The 17731-nt window shown below is 51.3% G+C and overlaps 1 protein-coding gene across 1 annotated transcript in view; it reads left to right on the top strand.

Moving 5' to 3' along the window:
* LOC147747232 (sterol carrier protein 2-like) overlaps positions 1–17184 on the top strand; it is a 382719-nt gene extending 365535 nt beyond the window's left edge. Inside the window, exons 16-17 of the mRNA XM_086952451.1 lie at positions 8295–8654; positions 16528–17184. Of these exons, the coding sequence (XP_086808577.1) occupies positions 8295–8390 (96 nt within the window). The 3' untranslated portion in view covers positions 8391–8654; positions 16528–17184. The remainder of the gene's footprint in view (positions 1–8294; positions 8655–16527) is intronic.
* Positions 17185–17731: the final 547 nt, after the last annotated feature.

Raw genomic sequence — 17731 nt, forward strand, 5'->3', positions numbered from 1 at the left:
TTTGACCCCTGCCTACTCTTAGGTTGGTATGTAAGTAATTGTCAGGGTTGTAGTATTGGAAGGTCGTAAAACATTCCCTGGGACCCTCTCTTTGTGTTTTAAATTGTGGGAATTTGATGCCACACCATTGATGAGGTCTATGGGCTTCTGAGGGTATGTCCGGGCATCTTTGACTGACATGCTATCACATGGCTCTAGTCTGTTTTGTGAGAAAGTGGGCCTGGAAGGATTTAAAGTCTCACCAGAGCTTGTTCTTTGGGCCTGTCTCCCCTTCACATGATTTCGTAATAAAGTCTTGTTATGGTCAGCATCACCAGGATCCTTTCAACCCTTGGCTGGTCCAAAATAAAGGTCACATCTGCTCAACGCAGGATAATGAATCCCAAACAGGACACAGGCAGATGATGCCAGTACCAATGAAGCAGAACATCTGCGTCCTGTGAGGAAATCATTTGTTCCTGTGAAAGCTCTCCATGTCTCGCCCATCGAGAAGTTGGTTTCTCCATTGGAGACAGAGAGGGCATTAGTGACTGGTGCTGCTGCTCTGTCCAACTATTGCTCCATTGTGTGCCCCAGTTTCTCACACTCTAGGTCTTTTCACCTTCTATATATAAATCTTTAGGCGATTGGACTTGGAAGGATTACTGATTGTGAGAGCCATGCAAAAAATAGTGCTGTAATTGCACACTTTGGTGCAAATGACAGTTTGCACCCAAATAGAGATTTGCGATCGTGTCAGAATAATCCCCCCCCCCCCCCCCGTCAGTGTGTTTATGGTAAACCTTCTGATCCTTCAGTAATTATGGTTATTGCAGCCTTCCTGAAAGGCATGGTGTCATTCATGTGCAAATGGTGGCACTGGCCCTAGCGGTCTCTCACTGAGGCCAGTCATTGTGATCTGCTAGCAATGTGTGCACCCACTACTGAATTGAGTGCCTCACTTCCCTGTTGCCCAAAGAAAGTCCTATAGGAGTACGAAATGCCCCACTTTAGTTGAGCAGACCTGCGGATATTCAGCACCATTTCTAGGTTCATGGACATAGGCCTTTCCATGAGGCGTGAAGCAGGGCTAATGTCCTTTAACTTGAAAAAGCGCGGGCCGGGCAAAGTAATTGACCAACTGCACAGACATAGCCACATAAAGGCGCACCATCCAGTAATAATAATAACGGCATTTGCAAAAGCGCAAACAGCTACCTCAAGCAGAGGTGTCCCGGCGATAAGTAAGACAGAAAAGCGAGCCACAAGAACTACTCACGCTAACCTAGTTCTTCGGTTCTAAGCTAAAAAGCCAAGTTTTCAGTGCTTTCCTGAAAAATGGCTCAGTGTCGGTACTAAAGCCCGGTCTGAACCCAGATTGGGTATCATGCAAGATGCCAGATTCCTCAACAAACGAGGACAGCTGCTGTTGAACCCACTTCTCCAGCATTTTTGCAGGGGCTGGGAGAAGAGAGATAGGACGATAGTTGCTCAAATCTCCGGGCACTCCATTAAGATTTTTCCTGAGCGGTAGACAATGGCGTGTTTCCATGACTCAGGGAAGTTACCAGTTGTGAGGGAAGTATTCCAAAAGTGGATCAGCATCTTTACTGTGGCATGAGCCACTACCTTCCAGAGTTTCGGGGGGCAGGGGTCCTCTGGTGAACCAGATTTGCAGCTAAGAATCAAAGCCATTCCGTCTTGCAGCGTAATCGGGGAAAATTCGCTGAACTAGGCTTGCGAATGGTAGCTCTCAATCATATCAGTTTTAATCGTTGCAGCATAATCCATAAAGGCATAGTAGATGATTCGAATTTTATTATCTAAGAAGTCGGCGATATTCTCACATAGTGAGGGAGAAGATTGGGCTTCAGTTTGAAGTTCTTGAGGCTTAAGGAAGGCCCTCACAACCTTGAATAATTCCCTACTTGAATTCTCTGCTGACTTGGTGCTCTTTGCTATGTATTCTCTTCTAGCCGTTTTTATACTTTTGCGTAGCTCTTTCAGGGCCTTCATGTATGCAGCTTTAGCTATCGCGCCATAGTTGGAACGCCACTGGCGTTCTAGGCGCTTTCATCTACTTTTGTCCAGTTTAAGGGCTTCGGAGAACCACCAGGCCGAGGGTAATTGCCTCCGTGATTTAGTGAATCTGGACGGAGCTACAGTATCTTTCGCCGTAGAGATCCCGTTGTGAAATTCCAAAGCATCTACATTAGGGTCGTACGTACAAGGGGATAGGCTCTCCTGTAGAGCCGGTCCTAAATTTTCTACTGTAAGCTTCTTCCAATTCCTTTTTCAGACCATGCGTGAACCGACCTGCTGCCTTTCTTTGACTAGGCCGATTGAAAAAGCGATCAGATAGTGATCTGACCATACCACATGGCAGGGATCTTTCGTACGCAAGGATAGCAAGTTAGTAAACACAAGGTCCAGGGTGTGCCCTGCCTTGTGAATCGGTCGTTTTACCTGTTGAACCAAATTGATTCCAACAGGAGCAGCTGCCAACTGATCAGCCTGGGTACAATTTGGGGTGTCCCCGTGAAGGTTGAAATCCCCCAGTACTGTGAAATTAGCATATGCCAGGGATTTTTGTGCCAATAAATTGCACACTTCTGAGGTGACGCTAGCTGCACAATCAGGGAGTCTATAGATCAGGAGTCCTGAAAGTGAAATGGAGGGGGCAATTTTTAGGCAGAAATTTAAGTGAACCATTGTGCCTATTTAAGGCATCCCAGAGAAATCCGCTTCCTATGAGTCTCTGTATATAATCGCTACCCCTCCCTCCTCTTTTAGACCCCTCCCTATGTGCACAGCAGATTTTAAAGCCAGGCGGGATAGCCAAGGCAATTGCGGGTGTGGCAACTTCCTAAACCCATGTTTCTGTCGGAAACATGGCGTCCCATTTGCCCTCTTCCAGTAGTAAATGAATGTATATGGCCTGGTGCTGTCAGTCACCAGGACTCCAGTACGCACTACTACAATACAAATTCTCCTTTAGTACATTCTATTTATTTTTTCAAAAAATGAAAAGTACATCACATTTCACTTTACTTTTTTACATAATATCTTGTAATATCACCATTTATATCATCGTAGTAACATAGCGAATACAAACGGATTTATTAACTCATAAAAAAATGATTGATCAAAACCCAATGCATTTCGGGGCTGAGGCCCCTTCGTCGGGGGTCACAAATGTGGGAAGATAGTGAAATCCAATATTAAGTCATCGTGCCCGAGAGGCTTTGTTTTCTCTGAATGTCTTTTCGTTATGAATTATCTGTATTATGTCTTGGTCACGCGGACTTGAGACAGCCTGCGAGCCTTGGCACTTTTGCTGCAGTCTCGCCGGAGTCTCGAAAAAAAGGGTATTCGTTAGCCAGAAATGCTACCGCTCGTCTACAGACCACCAGGACCCCGTGCACAATTCACTGAAGACATCACTGATTTTATCACCCAACACGCCCTCTCCTCCGAGGACTACATTCTATTGGGAGACCTCAATTTTCACCTGGAAAAAAGCAACGACAACACCACCACCACCCTTCTGGACAATCTCGCCAACCTTGGACTAAAACAACTTGTTAATACCCCCACGCACCACACACTCTCGACCCTATCTTCACCTCCAGCATACATATTTCCTTCAGTCATACCACAGTTCTCCAATGGACGGACCACAGCTGCGTTCACTTTGTTTACAATAAGACCACAACCCACAACCATCCTCAACCTACCCTGCGAAGAAACTGGAACAAAATCACCATCGACCAGATCTCCACATCGCTTCTTCAAAACCCCCATGCCCACTCATCGAACCCCAACCAAGCAGCCATTAATCTCACTCAATGGCTAACCAACACCGCCAACAACCTAGCACCTTTGAAAAAACGTCAAATCAAACTAGGCAGCAAAAACGCCCCCTGGTTCAACGAGGATCTTAAGAAATCCAAGGAACTCTGTCGCTCCCTTGAGAAAGCCTGGAAAAAAGACCCTAACACCAACACCAGGGACGCCTTCAAAAACGCCACCCGCATACACCACCAATTGATCCGGACTGCCAAGAAAACGGCATTCAAAGACCGACTAGACAAAAACGCCCACAACAGCAAGGAATTATTCAACATCGTCAAAGAGTTTACCAACCCCACTGCCAACTCCAACAACATCACCCCCTCTCAAACCCTTTGCGACTCCCTAGCTTCGTTCTTCCACGACAAAATCGCAGACATCCACAACAGCTTCGACAACCTACCCGAAGACCAACTCACCCAACCCTCTACTGTACCTTCACCCCCATTGAACATCCTTTATGACTGGAACCCGATCTCCACTGAGGACACCATCCGCCTGATGAACTCCATACATTCAGGATCCCCCACAGACCCATGCCCTCACCACATCTTCAACAAAGCAGACTCCATCGTAGCACCACACCTCCGAGACGTCATCAACTGCTCCCTCAACTCCGGCACCTTCCCAGAAAGCTGGAAACACGCCGAACTCGGCGCCCTTCTGAAAAAACCCACAGCTGACCCCACCGAACTCAAAAACTACCGCCCCATCTCGCTCCTTCCATTCCCGGCCAAAGTCATCGAGAAAGCTGTCAACAACCAGCTCGCCGCCTTCCTCGAAGCCAACAAATCCCTCGACACCTCACAGTCCGGCTTCCGAGCCAAACACAGTACTGAGACCGCACTCATCGCAGCAACAGACGACATCCGAACTCTACTGGACAATGGAGACACAGTCGCCCTCATCCTCCTCGACCTCACCGCAGCCTTCGAACCAGTCTGCCATAACACCCTGTTACAACGACTCAGAAACATCGGAATCCAAGGAAAAGCACTGGAATAGATCACCTCATTCCTTGCCGGAAGAACTCAGAGAGTACGCCTTCCACCATTCAAGTCAGAGGCCACTGAAGTCATCTGCGGCGTGCCACAAGGATCTTCACTCAGCCCCACCCTCTTCAACGTATACATGAGCCCCCTCGCAACCATCGCACGCCAACACAACCTCAACATCATCTCCTACCCTGATGACACTCAACTAATCCTCTCACTCACCAAAGACCCAAACATCGCCAAAACCAACCTACATGAAGGAATGAAAGAGGTAGCCGAATGGATGAAGCATAGCCGTCTGAAACTGAATTCAGACAAAACAGAAGTCCTTATGTTAGGTACCTCCCCCTACGCCTGGGACGACTCTTGGTGGCCAGAGGCCCTCGGAAAAGCACCCATCCCGACGAATCACGCACGGAACTTAGGCGTCATCCTGGATTCCTCACTCTCGGTGACCAGACAAGTCAACGCCGTCTCTTCATCTTGCTTCAACATTCTTCGCATGCTCAAAAAAACTTTTCGCTGGATTCCCACCGAAACTAGAAAAACGGTCACCCACGCACTGGTTACAAGCCGCCTGGACTACGGAAACACCCTTTACGCCGGTATCACCGCAAAACTTCAGAAAAGACTCCAACGCATCCAGAACGCATCAGCCAGACTCATATTAGACATCCCGCGTAAAGAACATATTTCCGGTCACCTGAAAAACCTCCACTGGCTCCCCGTCAATAAGAGGATAACTTTCCGCCTCCTCACCCACGCACACAAAGCTCTTTACGAACTTGGACCCGAATGCCTCAATACACGTCTCTCCTTCTACACCCCCTCCCGCCAGCTGCGCTCTTCCAACCAAGCCCTCGCTGCTGTTCCCCGCGTCAACAAAACCACCATGGGAGGAAGATCATTCTCCTACCTAGTGGCCAAAACCTGGAACTCACTTCCCATGCACCTTCGCCTCACTCAAAACCACCTAGCATTCAGAAAGCAACTTAAAACCTGGATATTCGAGAAGTAATTCCTCACCCCTCTTCAAGCGCCTTGAGACCCTCTGGGTATGTAGCGCGCTATATAAATTTATTGACTTGACTTGACTTGACTTGACTGACAGCACCAGGCCATATACATTCATTTGATTCAGTTAGCAGACACTAATCTAGTACAGCACACATACCGGATTAACGATCCAAATTAGCTTGAGTCGAGTGCAGCACCCTTCCACATTCATTTTATAATATCTCTTCCAGTAGTAGCCATATGTCTGTCACATGCTTAACCAGAGATCTGCAATTGATCAGACACGCCTTAATAATAGTTGTTTGCTTGCTACATTCTGCTTCATAGCCTTCCTTGCTGCTGGTAGCCGTGTGCTCTGACATGCTCACGGGAGCCCATAAGCAGTTCGCACAGGGGCTGGGATACTTGTCAAAGCCAAGGTTAGTGTCTGGCATACCTGTTCAGGCTTTGCTTTTTAGGACCAAAATATCGCTTCTGGACCATCTAATCATGTCATTTGAGGCACAACGGACATCATGGCTAGCCCTGGCCGCTGTCCGGATGTGGACTGGCGCAGACGTGCTTGACTTTGGCACCGCTGTGCGCGTCCGCTGCGCGGCAGGCAGCACATGAGAATTAAATACACACCCTCCCCCGGAAGTTAAGAGAGCAGGAGGAGGAGCTACGTTCCACCACACAATTTGTCCTAAAGACTGCGGTGGATCGGGGAACGTAGGGCCCAAAGTGCAAGGTGCAAGAGGAATTCAGGTACGTGCAAAGTGGCAAACACAGATTAAAGCACAGTAGTTTTAAAAATAATCAAGTTGAAACATAGCAGCAAGGCATTCTAGCGGCACGCGCAGTCTATCTCCATAGCCACATGAAGGCGCACCATCCAGAAAATAAACATCTGAATCGCAGCATAGCTTTTGGTTGGCCAGTGCCTTTTAGTCCTAAATGGAAGGGCATTCTTCTTGAAACCACATCACTTCTGACTTTTTCTGTTGCAATTCAAGTAATGATGGCCTCCGTGACTGTGCTTTTACTGCCTGCACACCTGACATTTTATGTCCTATATTCCTACCTACTTTTCCTACACTTTTGATACTTACAACTTTTTCTTACTTTAAACCTCATGTGCTCGATTGAAGCACATTTTGAAACAGCTTCTCTTCAATCATGTGTTTTATGCCACAGGTTTCAGTTCCTCATCCCAAAATGTTTGGCCAATTCCAGCATGGTGAACCTACATCTCGAGTCTTTCTTAAGTTCATTTATCTGTAAGACCGTCATGTATTTCTTTCTTGTTCTACATGTACAGGTTCAGTTAAGCGGGTGCTTAGTTTTTATAGCTCTCTATTGAAAATGTTTTATTTTTTACTTTAATTTCATACATAAATATTAGGCACATCATACTTAATTTATCTTTTATTTAGGTCAGTTTAAAAGCAATTTAATTCAATCAATCAAGAATTTGTATTGCGCGCTACTCTCCCGTGAAGGTCTCAAGGCGCTGGGAGGGGGCGAGGTGCAGCTACTGCTCGAAAAGCCATGTCTTGAGAAGTCTCCTGAAGGTCAGCAGGTCCTGGGTCTGTCGCAGCTGTGTGGGGAGGGTGCTCCATGTTTATACAAACGATTCTCCGCGGATCTGCTGTAGACACCAGATATATAACGTGCTTAAATGTTTGCCACTAAGGTCCATAGACAGATGAATGCTATATCAAAAGCTCTAATGCTGCTTTGTAATGCCCTCCCTACAATATGTTACAAACCAAATAAAATGACTTGTTTTTTTCCTCCAATCTACCACACACCAGTTTCTTCCCCTCCTTTTATTTTTATTTCTTGATTTAATATTCATGCGCTTTGTGTCTTTTTCACTACCTACTCCCAATCCACATTTACAGTTTTTTCGCACTTCTAGCACTTGTAAACTATGCATCTTCCCTGCTGGCTGTGAAAAGGTTGAATTCAAATGTTTTATTTTCAAATGTATTGTGTCTGGGTTGCTGTTTTATATCAACTCCTACAATGTATAACCATTTTCATAATTTGTGCCTTATTAACGTAATGTAAACGAGAGATGTGCAAAGTTTGAAGGTTTTCCTCCACAGCTTCTTTATTTTATTTTTTTAATTTTGCAGTGTTTTTGCGAACTCATTAAAAATTGCCTAGTTTAAAAAAGACTAATCCGAGTCCGCTGTATCACTTTCTTGTGAGGAAAAGCATCCAGCAAAATAGATTTTGCAAAATAATTATTTTACAAACCCCTTGTCTCTCGGCAAAATTGAAAAACTCAACATATCTTTTAAACTGCAAAGTTTGCAAATTTACCCTCTTGTAATCGCAAAGTTTTTTGATTTAGTGTGGCACAGATATGCAAGAATTGCACTTGTTTTATGGTAATGCACAATATCGTGGAGGTTTTTTTCCTGGTTGTCTCACGCTTTTTTATGTATTCTGTTTCCGTAGGCTTTCTTCCAGGGTAAATTGAAGATCACTGGAAACATGGGTATGGCAATGAAGTTGCAGAGTCTTCAGCTCCAGCCAGTAAAAGCCAAGCTATGAAGATCCCTCGTTGATCAGATTACGCTTTGCATCGGGGAGAAACCCAGGTCTTGGTGTCAGCCCTCTCACTGGAATTAGCTGCTCATGGTTCTCCAGAATGAGGACAATTTCCCCCAAAGTTCCTGAGCTTCGTGTAGCTTGGAAGATCTTAGCATTGCCTTACTGTGCTGCATAGAACTCCCCTTGCTCTCTTTACAATTAATTTACTAATTAAAACCTGTCTTTTAAGTAAGAACCAGTCTTAGAATTGCCATTAAAAATCAAGTCCAATGAGGGCGTGGCCAAGAGCTCGATGTAAGAGGACGTGCCCGGGTAGAGCTCCGAGCGAGGCTCCCCTTCCACGGGCGATTTCTCCTTCAATTCCGGTGCATTCGGGCCCAAACTCGGACCGAGTGCACCCGGGGACCTGCCCTGCCATCCCTGAAAATTTCAGGAGGATCGGAGCACCGGACCCCCCGACCGTCGGCTGCTGCTGCACCTGCCCGCCCAGGGCTCACTTCCGGTCGGCGGCCCCATCTACCCAAGACCGGGGATCCGGCCCAACGAGGTAGGCCGCAACACGTGTGCACTCCCCGGCGCGATCCGGAGGGGAAGGAGACCGCGCCGCAACGCCGGCCGCCCACCAGCGCTCCAGCCGTGCAGGGGCCCCAGATTCAGCTGCAAGGCATCCAACCCTGGCCCACGGCAGGCGGTGAAATCGGCCCGCCCTGCCGACCGACCCTGGAGGCATCCTGCCAGGCCCTGCGAGCACCGGAGAGGGGGACCACTCGGACACCTGGGGGTCCATTTGATCAGCGTTGCCCCTGGCTCCCGGCAGACCACAGCAACAACTGACCCGCTCTGCCCCCTGGACCCTCACACTCGCCCGCCGCCTTGTCACTGGCCCAGCGAGGGGGACGAGACAGTACCACAGCGCCCGGTACCCCCGGTGAACCCACGGCGCGGGGATCCCAGAGACTACAAGCAGGCACGCCACACTGACCCGCGGCGCCCTGCACTGCTGACCCGCCCTGCCTGCCGGCGCTGGGGACTTCCCGCCAAAACTAGCGGGAGCCGGAGGACTATCGCACTCCACTGCTTGGTGACCCGCACTATCGACGTCGCCCCTGGGCCTGAATGATCGGCGACGGTAGCTGGGTGGCCCCACCTCCTGGACACCGGAACCCACCCGCTGTACAGATACAGCCGCTGGTCAACGTCGGACCCATCCAGTGCTGAAGAGCTCGGCCCACGCGACACACGGACCGTGACCACGTCGAGACAGCCCATCCAACAATCGACCTTACACCAGGGGACCTGCCCAGGCCCACGCGGGTGAGAACCCAGAACAGCTCCGCATTCTCCACCTCAGCTAATCCGGCACCGAGCTCCACGGTGCCCCACGCAACGTCAGGTGACATCCAGGATCCCGCACACCGCCCGGCACGGGCTGAGCGGACGGCCTGACCAGGAGAGGCTAGTACGCACGGGCCCCAACAGCGTTCGCCGTGAAAGCTTGCCTGACCGGCTGCCTACCCGTGACGACCACCCACATGTCAGGGGGGACCAGAGCGAAGACCGGCACCGGTGGGACACTGAGCAAAGGAAAGATGGTGAAGAACACAGAGGCTGACCAAACCGCCTCCAAACTGGACACTATGCTGGCGGCCATGGAACGCCTGGAGGAATCCATGCAGCTCACCCGTACGTCACTGGAGAACAGGATCGATAAAGTGGCTGTGGACTTAACGCTCCTTCGAGCGGACCACAAGAAACTGTCCGACCGCACCACGGCCTTGGAGCAAACGATGGCGGAGACCACACCCAAGCTGACGCAGACAGATAAACACGTCCGTGACCTACTCAACCGGGTGGAATTCCTCGAGGATAGAGCGGAGGATGCTGAAGGTCGGGCCAGAAGAAACAATGTACGCATAGTGGGCCTGCCGGAACGATGGGAACGGAGGGAGACTGCGGAACATATGGAGATCTGGCTCAGGGAGCTCCTACCAGAAGGCACCCTGTCACCGCATTTTGTGGTGGAAAGGGCGCACAGAGTACCATCCCGTCCACCCCCGGAGGGCTCCAGCCCGAGGCCAATGCTCATGCGGGTGCTGAACTACCGTGACCGGGACGCCATTCTCCGCGAAACGCGGAAACTGTCGGACATACAGGTGGACAACGCCAAGGTGATGTTCTTCCCTGATTACACCATTCAGGTCCAGCGCCGGCGTCAATCGTTCCTCGAGGTGAAACAACGGCTCAGGCGCCTGGCTCTCAAGTACTCCTTGCTGTTCCCAGCACGTCTCAGAGTGGTGGCGCAGGACAAAACCCACTTCTTCGATACTCCAGAGGCGGCGGCGGCCTGGCTGGATTCAGGAGTGGATGCGAACTACGTACCTGCGCCGAAGGAGCAGCGCCGAAATCGAGGTACCCGCAGGCGGAGACAACGACACGTCTCGAGGCCCGGGTCGCCGACCACAGACGCAGAAATCGGACCCACCCCAGAGCAAATACTGATTGAACATCGAGAGGCCATCCGGAGAACGGCTGAGATCAGTGGTTCACAATCGCCCATCCTGATCTCCAACGCAAGCCCAAGATCACGCGGGAGCGAGGACGACGATTTCATGTACGGACTGCCAGATGACTCAAACACTGAGGGCTTGCCGGATGTCACACCCCAAACATCGGATCTGATAGCATAAACGACCCTCCTCAACCTAGCCCAGGCCTGGGCATTGCGATTGGCATCCTGGGACAGTTTGGTCACTTTTAAGGCTGACCTGTCCGGGAGTCCACAACAGCACTTCTGAGACCCACGGCAGCTACATACAGCCCCATCTCCGTGATCTGAGCTCCACTCCTGATCCCCCCACCTACCGGCCCGGCACGGCCCGCCGTGACACCGAGAGAGGGGTTGGAGCGGTCCCATTGACACGTCACTGGGAGCAAGCATCTGGTGGGGTGGACGGACCCCTAGAGGTGAGTGGCCCCCCCTGAGGAAGTAGCAGATGGGATCCCCCCCCAGGGGTGGACTATCCGAGACCAGCGACATTGGGAACCCTGACTTGTCTGCGGACACTGCCACTGACATTTGGTGCCCCTAGACATACTGCCCGTGGAGGGGAGCTGCCACAGCTCTCTTGGCGACTTGAACTCACTTGCTTTACTCACGTGCTGAACTTCGTCATCCCCCCATTGAACTCACGGATTGATTAAGCTCGATAGAGCGTTTGGGCGGCGACTCGTTCTGTCGTTGCCCTTTTGGTATTATGTTTCTGTTAAAGTTCTTCCTTTTGAGACTAGTGTGGACATTGCAACGCTACAACGTGCATCCCTGGGACTGTGGGAGTGGGCGAGGGGTAACAATAGCCACTGTCCGCGGCCGCTGTGTGTGTGTGGGTGGGGTGGGCTGGGGGTTGGGAGGGGGGGGCTGGGTGCTTGAGCGCGATGCATACTGTGATGGCTACGGTTAAATTTTGTACCTGGAATGTCAGGGGCATGCACACACCCTCACGTAGATACCAGGTGTACTCATACCTTAGGCGACATCAGGTCCAGATTGCACTACTGCAGGAGACACACCTAGTCGCCGCTGAGGTGGCCGCACTTCGCCGTAGGTGGAGGGGGCAGATATACGCCACGACCTTTTCAGCGTTCGCGCGGGGGACCCTGATCTGGGTCAGACCTGGGGTTCCATTCGCACTAACACACAGCAATATCGACACCGAGGGACGCTACGTCTTCATACAGGGCAGACTAGACGGACAGCAAATTGTCATAGCCTCCATATACGCACCCAATGTGGAACAGGGGAAATTCTTCACGCGCTTGTCGGCAGTAATTGCGCCCTGGCCAGACGTACCCTTGATGGTGGGCGGGGATTACAACTGCGTACTAGATGTTTCCCTTGACCGCTCGTCCCCCCCAGCAGCGATCGCCCCAGCGCAAGCGACTTCCAGGGCCCTAACCGATTGGGCGACACAATGGAACCTGCACGATGCCTGGCGAGTCAGGAATCCCACCGCCCGGGTGTATTCCTATTACTCGGGAGCCCATTCTCTGCATGTTAGGTTGGACCGATACATGCTGTCCCGCGACCTGATTTCCTCCGTGACTGACGCTGACTATCTGGGACGGACGCACTCGGACCATAACCCGCACACACTGGTCTATGGATGGCGGCGCCCACGTCCGCCCGTACCCACATGGCGCTTACAGCCGGACCTCCTACTCGACCCGCCATTCCGGGAGGAGATGTCCAGGAGAATCATTCAATATTTTGAAGACAACACCGACTCGACCTCCTCCCCGAGACTTGAGTGGGACGCCTTCAAGGCGGTCACCCGGGGAGGCTGCCTCAGTGTTCAGGCGGGCCTGCGAGGCCAGGTGGAGAGGGATCTGATAAGGGTGGAGGAGGCGCTACTGGATAAAGAACGGGAGGCGACGGGAGGCGATGATTCCCAGCTGATCTCGACCAGGGCAGATCACGCTGCGTTGATGGAGCGCCTAAAGAACATTAACTTCGCGGCCCACTCCGCGCGCACTCACAACGCGGGGGACAAACCTGGCAGACTGCTATCGTGGCTGATACGGCAGGACGCGCAGTCTGCGCCGGTCCTATCGATCCGTACGTCCCAAGGCGTCGAGGTCTACACCCAGACACAGATCCACGAGGCGTTCACGTCACATTACAAGTCCCTGTATAACACACGGCTGCAGGCCACCGTGGTGGAGATCGTGGACTATCTAACGACCCTGCAGCTCCCAACAGCTACTGCTGCCCACCAGGCGGAGCTGGGTGCTGCAATTACCGGTGAGGAACTACGGGACGTGATTTTCTCCCTTTCCAATAGCAAAGCGCCGGGCCCTGACGGGCTCCCGGCAGAGTTCTACAAAGCCTACTCACTGGTGCTAATACCAGAACTGCTGAGAATGTATAAGGCGGCATTGGAAGATGCTGAGCTCCCAGCGTCCCTAAACGAAGCTAACCTGGTCTCTCTGCTGAAACCAGGTAGGGAGGCGACCGAACTTGGCTCATACAGACCATTGGCACTCCTCAACACCGATTATAAAATATTAGCCGCGACGCTCGCCCGGAGACTTGCACCGCTGGTCCCCACGCTGGTGCACGCTGATCAAAATGGCTTTGTGCCCACCAGGAGCACGTCCTACAACCTACGCCGGTTTTTTAAGATCCAACGGTATGCAACCCCTACCTGGCCGCGTTCAGGGTGCATCGTGCTCGATCTGGAAAAAGCGTTCGACTCGGTGGAATGGCCGTATCTCCTCCGAGTCCTTGAGAAATACGAACTAGGCGAAGCCTATATCCAGATGGTGGGGCTCCTCTATCAGGCGCCCGAAGTGCGTGTCCGGACTGGGCGGTTGTTTTCCGACAGGATCCGCATTGGGCGGGGTACCAGACAGGGCTGCCCCCTCTCCCCTATGATATTCGCCCTGGCGATGGAGCCATTGGCGGAACTGCTCCGCACCTCCGGCACCACATGGGGCATCCCACTAGCGGACGGCATACACTCGGTGTCTCTATATGCCGATGATCTACTACTGTATGTCAGAGATCTCACATGCATACCTGAGGCAATCGCGGACATCTTCCGTACATTCGGAGATATGTCGGGGCTCCGCGTTAACTGGGCCAAATCGGGAACCTACGCATTCAGTAGCGAGATGCCGCAATGTGAGGTGCGCATGATGGGGGAGACGCTCCGATGGCACCCGACGGTATTCAGGTACCTAGGGATCTTGATATATCGAGACCCCGTGGATCTCCTGGAGGGTAACCTGGTGAGGGCTATATCCTCACTCACGGCCCAGGTCACGTTCTGGAACTCCCTCCCGCTGAATGTGCCGGCCAGAGTGGCACTGACCAAAATGATACTGCTCCCCCGGCTCCTCTATTATTATGCTAACCTGCCAGTGTATGTGCCAGCGCGCATATTCAGAGGGCTGGAAACTCTCACCAGGCGCCTTATTTGGAACAAAGGGAGACCACGGGTAGCGTTAAAGACTCTATATGCGGCCACGGACGCTGGAGGCTTAGCCGTCCCCAACCAGGAGCTATATTACTTAGCAGCCCAGCTACAATGGGTCGCTTACTGGCTGAGCGGCAAGAACCTGATAGACACGGCCACGGCTGATACCACTCTGTCCCCCGTGCAGGTGCTCACACTCTTCCACCCCCTAACGCAGGGGCGACACCCCACACAAGTCCATGTGGCGATCGCGAAGCGGTGCTTTGCGCGGGCCCTCAGACTTACCAAAGGCACAGTGCCCTACGCTCCGAACCTGCCACTACTGGGAACTCCCTTGGGCACTAGCATACTTTCCTCGACTGCGCTACGCAGCTGGACGGCGGCAGACCTGGACGACCTGAGCGGCCTATATAGCGACGGAGTGCTGCTGCCCTTCGAGACCCTGACCGCAGACACCGAGCTGCCAGTGGGTCAATTCCTGGCACACGCCGGACTCCTACATGAACTGACGAAGGCATGGGGTGACATGAGCCAAGAACCGCCCACTCATCTTCTCATCCAGTACCTGCACGTGATGGGCAATGGGTCTCATATAGTGCACTGGCTGGCACAGGCACTACACACCCATACTCTATTCTCCTCCCAAAGGCTGAGGGGGAAGTGGACGACCGACCGAGGCTCCGACTGGACGGACAAACAATGGACCGCAATATTAGCGGGCGCTAGAAATGTTCCCCGAAACGCGCGATTTAAAACCATCCAATATTATATCATTCATCGAGCATATTTGTCTCCTGACAAACTGAATCGCTATTTCGGACTCACTTCGTCGGCATGTCCCAGATGCGGCCTCCTAGACTCAGACTTCCTGCACGCACTCTGGAACTGCGCCCACCTCGCCTCGTACTGGTCAGCGGTCACTGACACGCTGACGGCGGCCTCGGGCGAAACTCTCCCCAAGACGTGGGAAGTATGCCTACTGGGGCTCTACAGGAGAACCAAGCAGACCAAGCTGCGGGCACGCTTTTGGGACTTAGGCCTCATTACGGCTAAACGCCTCATTACGAAACGGTGGAAAAACGCCAACCCACCGCGCCCTGCAGACTGGCGTCGCTCTTTTGGCAACTGGGCCAGTGCGGAGAGTGTGTCACTACACAGAGAGGAGACCACTGGCCTACGGAAATACCCGATCGCCCAAGACTGGGACGCTACCCTGATCGCGTACCACAGGGCATGCGCCCGGGCCGGTATAGAATGCCAACCTGACGCGGAATAGAAGGGGCCCTGTCGCTTGCTGTCCATATAGGTCACGGAGTTTGCCCCCCCCCCCCACTGCCGCGTCCCCCCCCTTCCTCCCCCACTGCCGCGCCCCCCCCTCCCCCCCTCATTCCCCCCCGCCGCCAGCCCCGACTACCGAGCTCTTGCACACCGAGCGATGTCCCCTGCCGCCCCCCGCCGCTGCCCTTCCCCCCCCCCGCTGCCTCCTCCCCCCCCCGCCTCCACCCCGCGGCCGCAGCGACACCACATCCTCGATCACCCCCGCCCCTGCGCAGCCCGTACAGGGTGCACCACACACGGCTAGGATTCAAGACACACTACCACACGCACATGCACTAGTCCAACAGTTGTTGAAATGTTTCTCCCTCCCCCTCCTCTTTTAATTCCCAGTTATACCTTTTGGTTGACACAGAGACTGTTGATTTTGTACACGCGCTAATGCTCGACACCCCCCTCCCTGTTTCCGTATCATACAATGGCAACTGGGTGTTTTCATGTACAGGCAGCGGAAGCCCAGCGATCCATGTGACGACGGGGGATATGATCCTGCTCCAGCTCGCTACTGTACTGAACAGGGAACATAACTCAATGCAATGACTGTCGGATTTCTTACAGCACCCTGGTCCTAGCGCAGTGCCATGAGCCGCAAGCGCTGCGGCACGAGACATTTCCTAGCACCGCTGCTTGTGAACTAATGCATTACCACTGGCTACTGTTTATTTTCACTCGTATTTAATTGCCATGTCATTCTGTACTGACAGCCGAGTACCGCTTGTAGTAGTGGTTTATTGTTATGACACTGTGTGACTGCTGTTTAACTCATCTGTGAAACTAAATAAAGTTTGGGACCATTGGTCTTCAAAAAAAAAAAAATAAAAATCAAGTCCAATCTAAATCTGCTCACGATGAATTATCAGTAGAAACCATGAACTATGATATCCCTGTGGGAGAAAACATGGTTCATAGTGTGCTTCACTTCGATTTTCAGAATAAAGTGTTCGCTTATGAAAAGCATGTATGCACTTTCCATGAACTAGCTTGTCTGGGCCTCATTCCCTGGTTAGAGGGTCAGGAGCATTTTGTTCTGTGGTGGGCAAATTTTTCTTTGGCCCCTGCCAGCCCTCTATGATGAATCTTTTTAATTTTCCATTTCTGAAGCATAGTTTTGAAGGTGTGTCACATTTTTTTTGTACTACGGAAATAAAGAAAATCAGGTGGAAAAATGTATATTTTACCTTCTTTCATGAGACAAAAAAATTGGTACAACGGTTATGCAATGATTAGTTTCTAAGCAATTCATCTTAATTTGTGTAGGTGGATTTGCCATATTGACAAGGAACTGAAGTATTGTAACAAGGCAGTTGAAAGAAAGACTGATATCCTATTTAACCAGGAAATTAAACACAGATTTAGAAGTAAATGAGACACTGGTGTTTTTTTTAATGCTACAGTACATCGGTGCTGTACACTAATTTTTCATTTCTTTTTATCTTGGAATTTATGGTGAATGTTAATTTGAGAATAAAATATTCCTTCTCCTATATTGTGTTTGAATTTCACTTTAATAATTAAAACCTGAATTTCACACAGCTCTGTGTTGCAGTTATTTCTCCTGGAGATCTTGCAAGCTGTCTGAAGCTAGATTCTTCATTTCTGATGTACCATGTGGCCCCCCTGCCTTGATAATCACACAGTTGTGTTTTATCTGAGACTTTATGCATGTACCATGAGACCTAACATTACCCCACCACTGCACCCTAAAATCCCCTTTTGACATGTACTAGTCCACCCCTTAATTCACCTTACAAATATAGCAGTGCCATTGTTGCTGATGTTTGTGTGGTATTCTAGCATTTCTGTAGTGCTTTCCTACCTCCTGTCGAAGCCCCAGAGTACATGCAGGTGAATTGGCCCTGGACCTTTAGCCAGATCTGTCCTAAATGGGTGCGCTTCTATTTAAATCTTCTAAGTTCCTGTGTGCTGTTGTGTTTGGTGAATGGTGGCACTAACCTGCAAATCTAAGGATGGTAACCCGATTTTAACCGCCATTTGATGCTGGTGGTACAGACATATGTTTCCCTCAGAGCA

Source organism: Lissotriton vulgaris, chromosome 1_1 (genome assembly GCF_964263255.1).
Source record: "Lissotriton vulgaris chromosome 1_1, aLisVul1.2, whole genome shotgun sequence".
NCBI lineage: Eukaryota > Metazoa > Chordata > Amphibia > Caudata > Salamandridae > Lissotriton > Lissotriton vulgaris.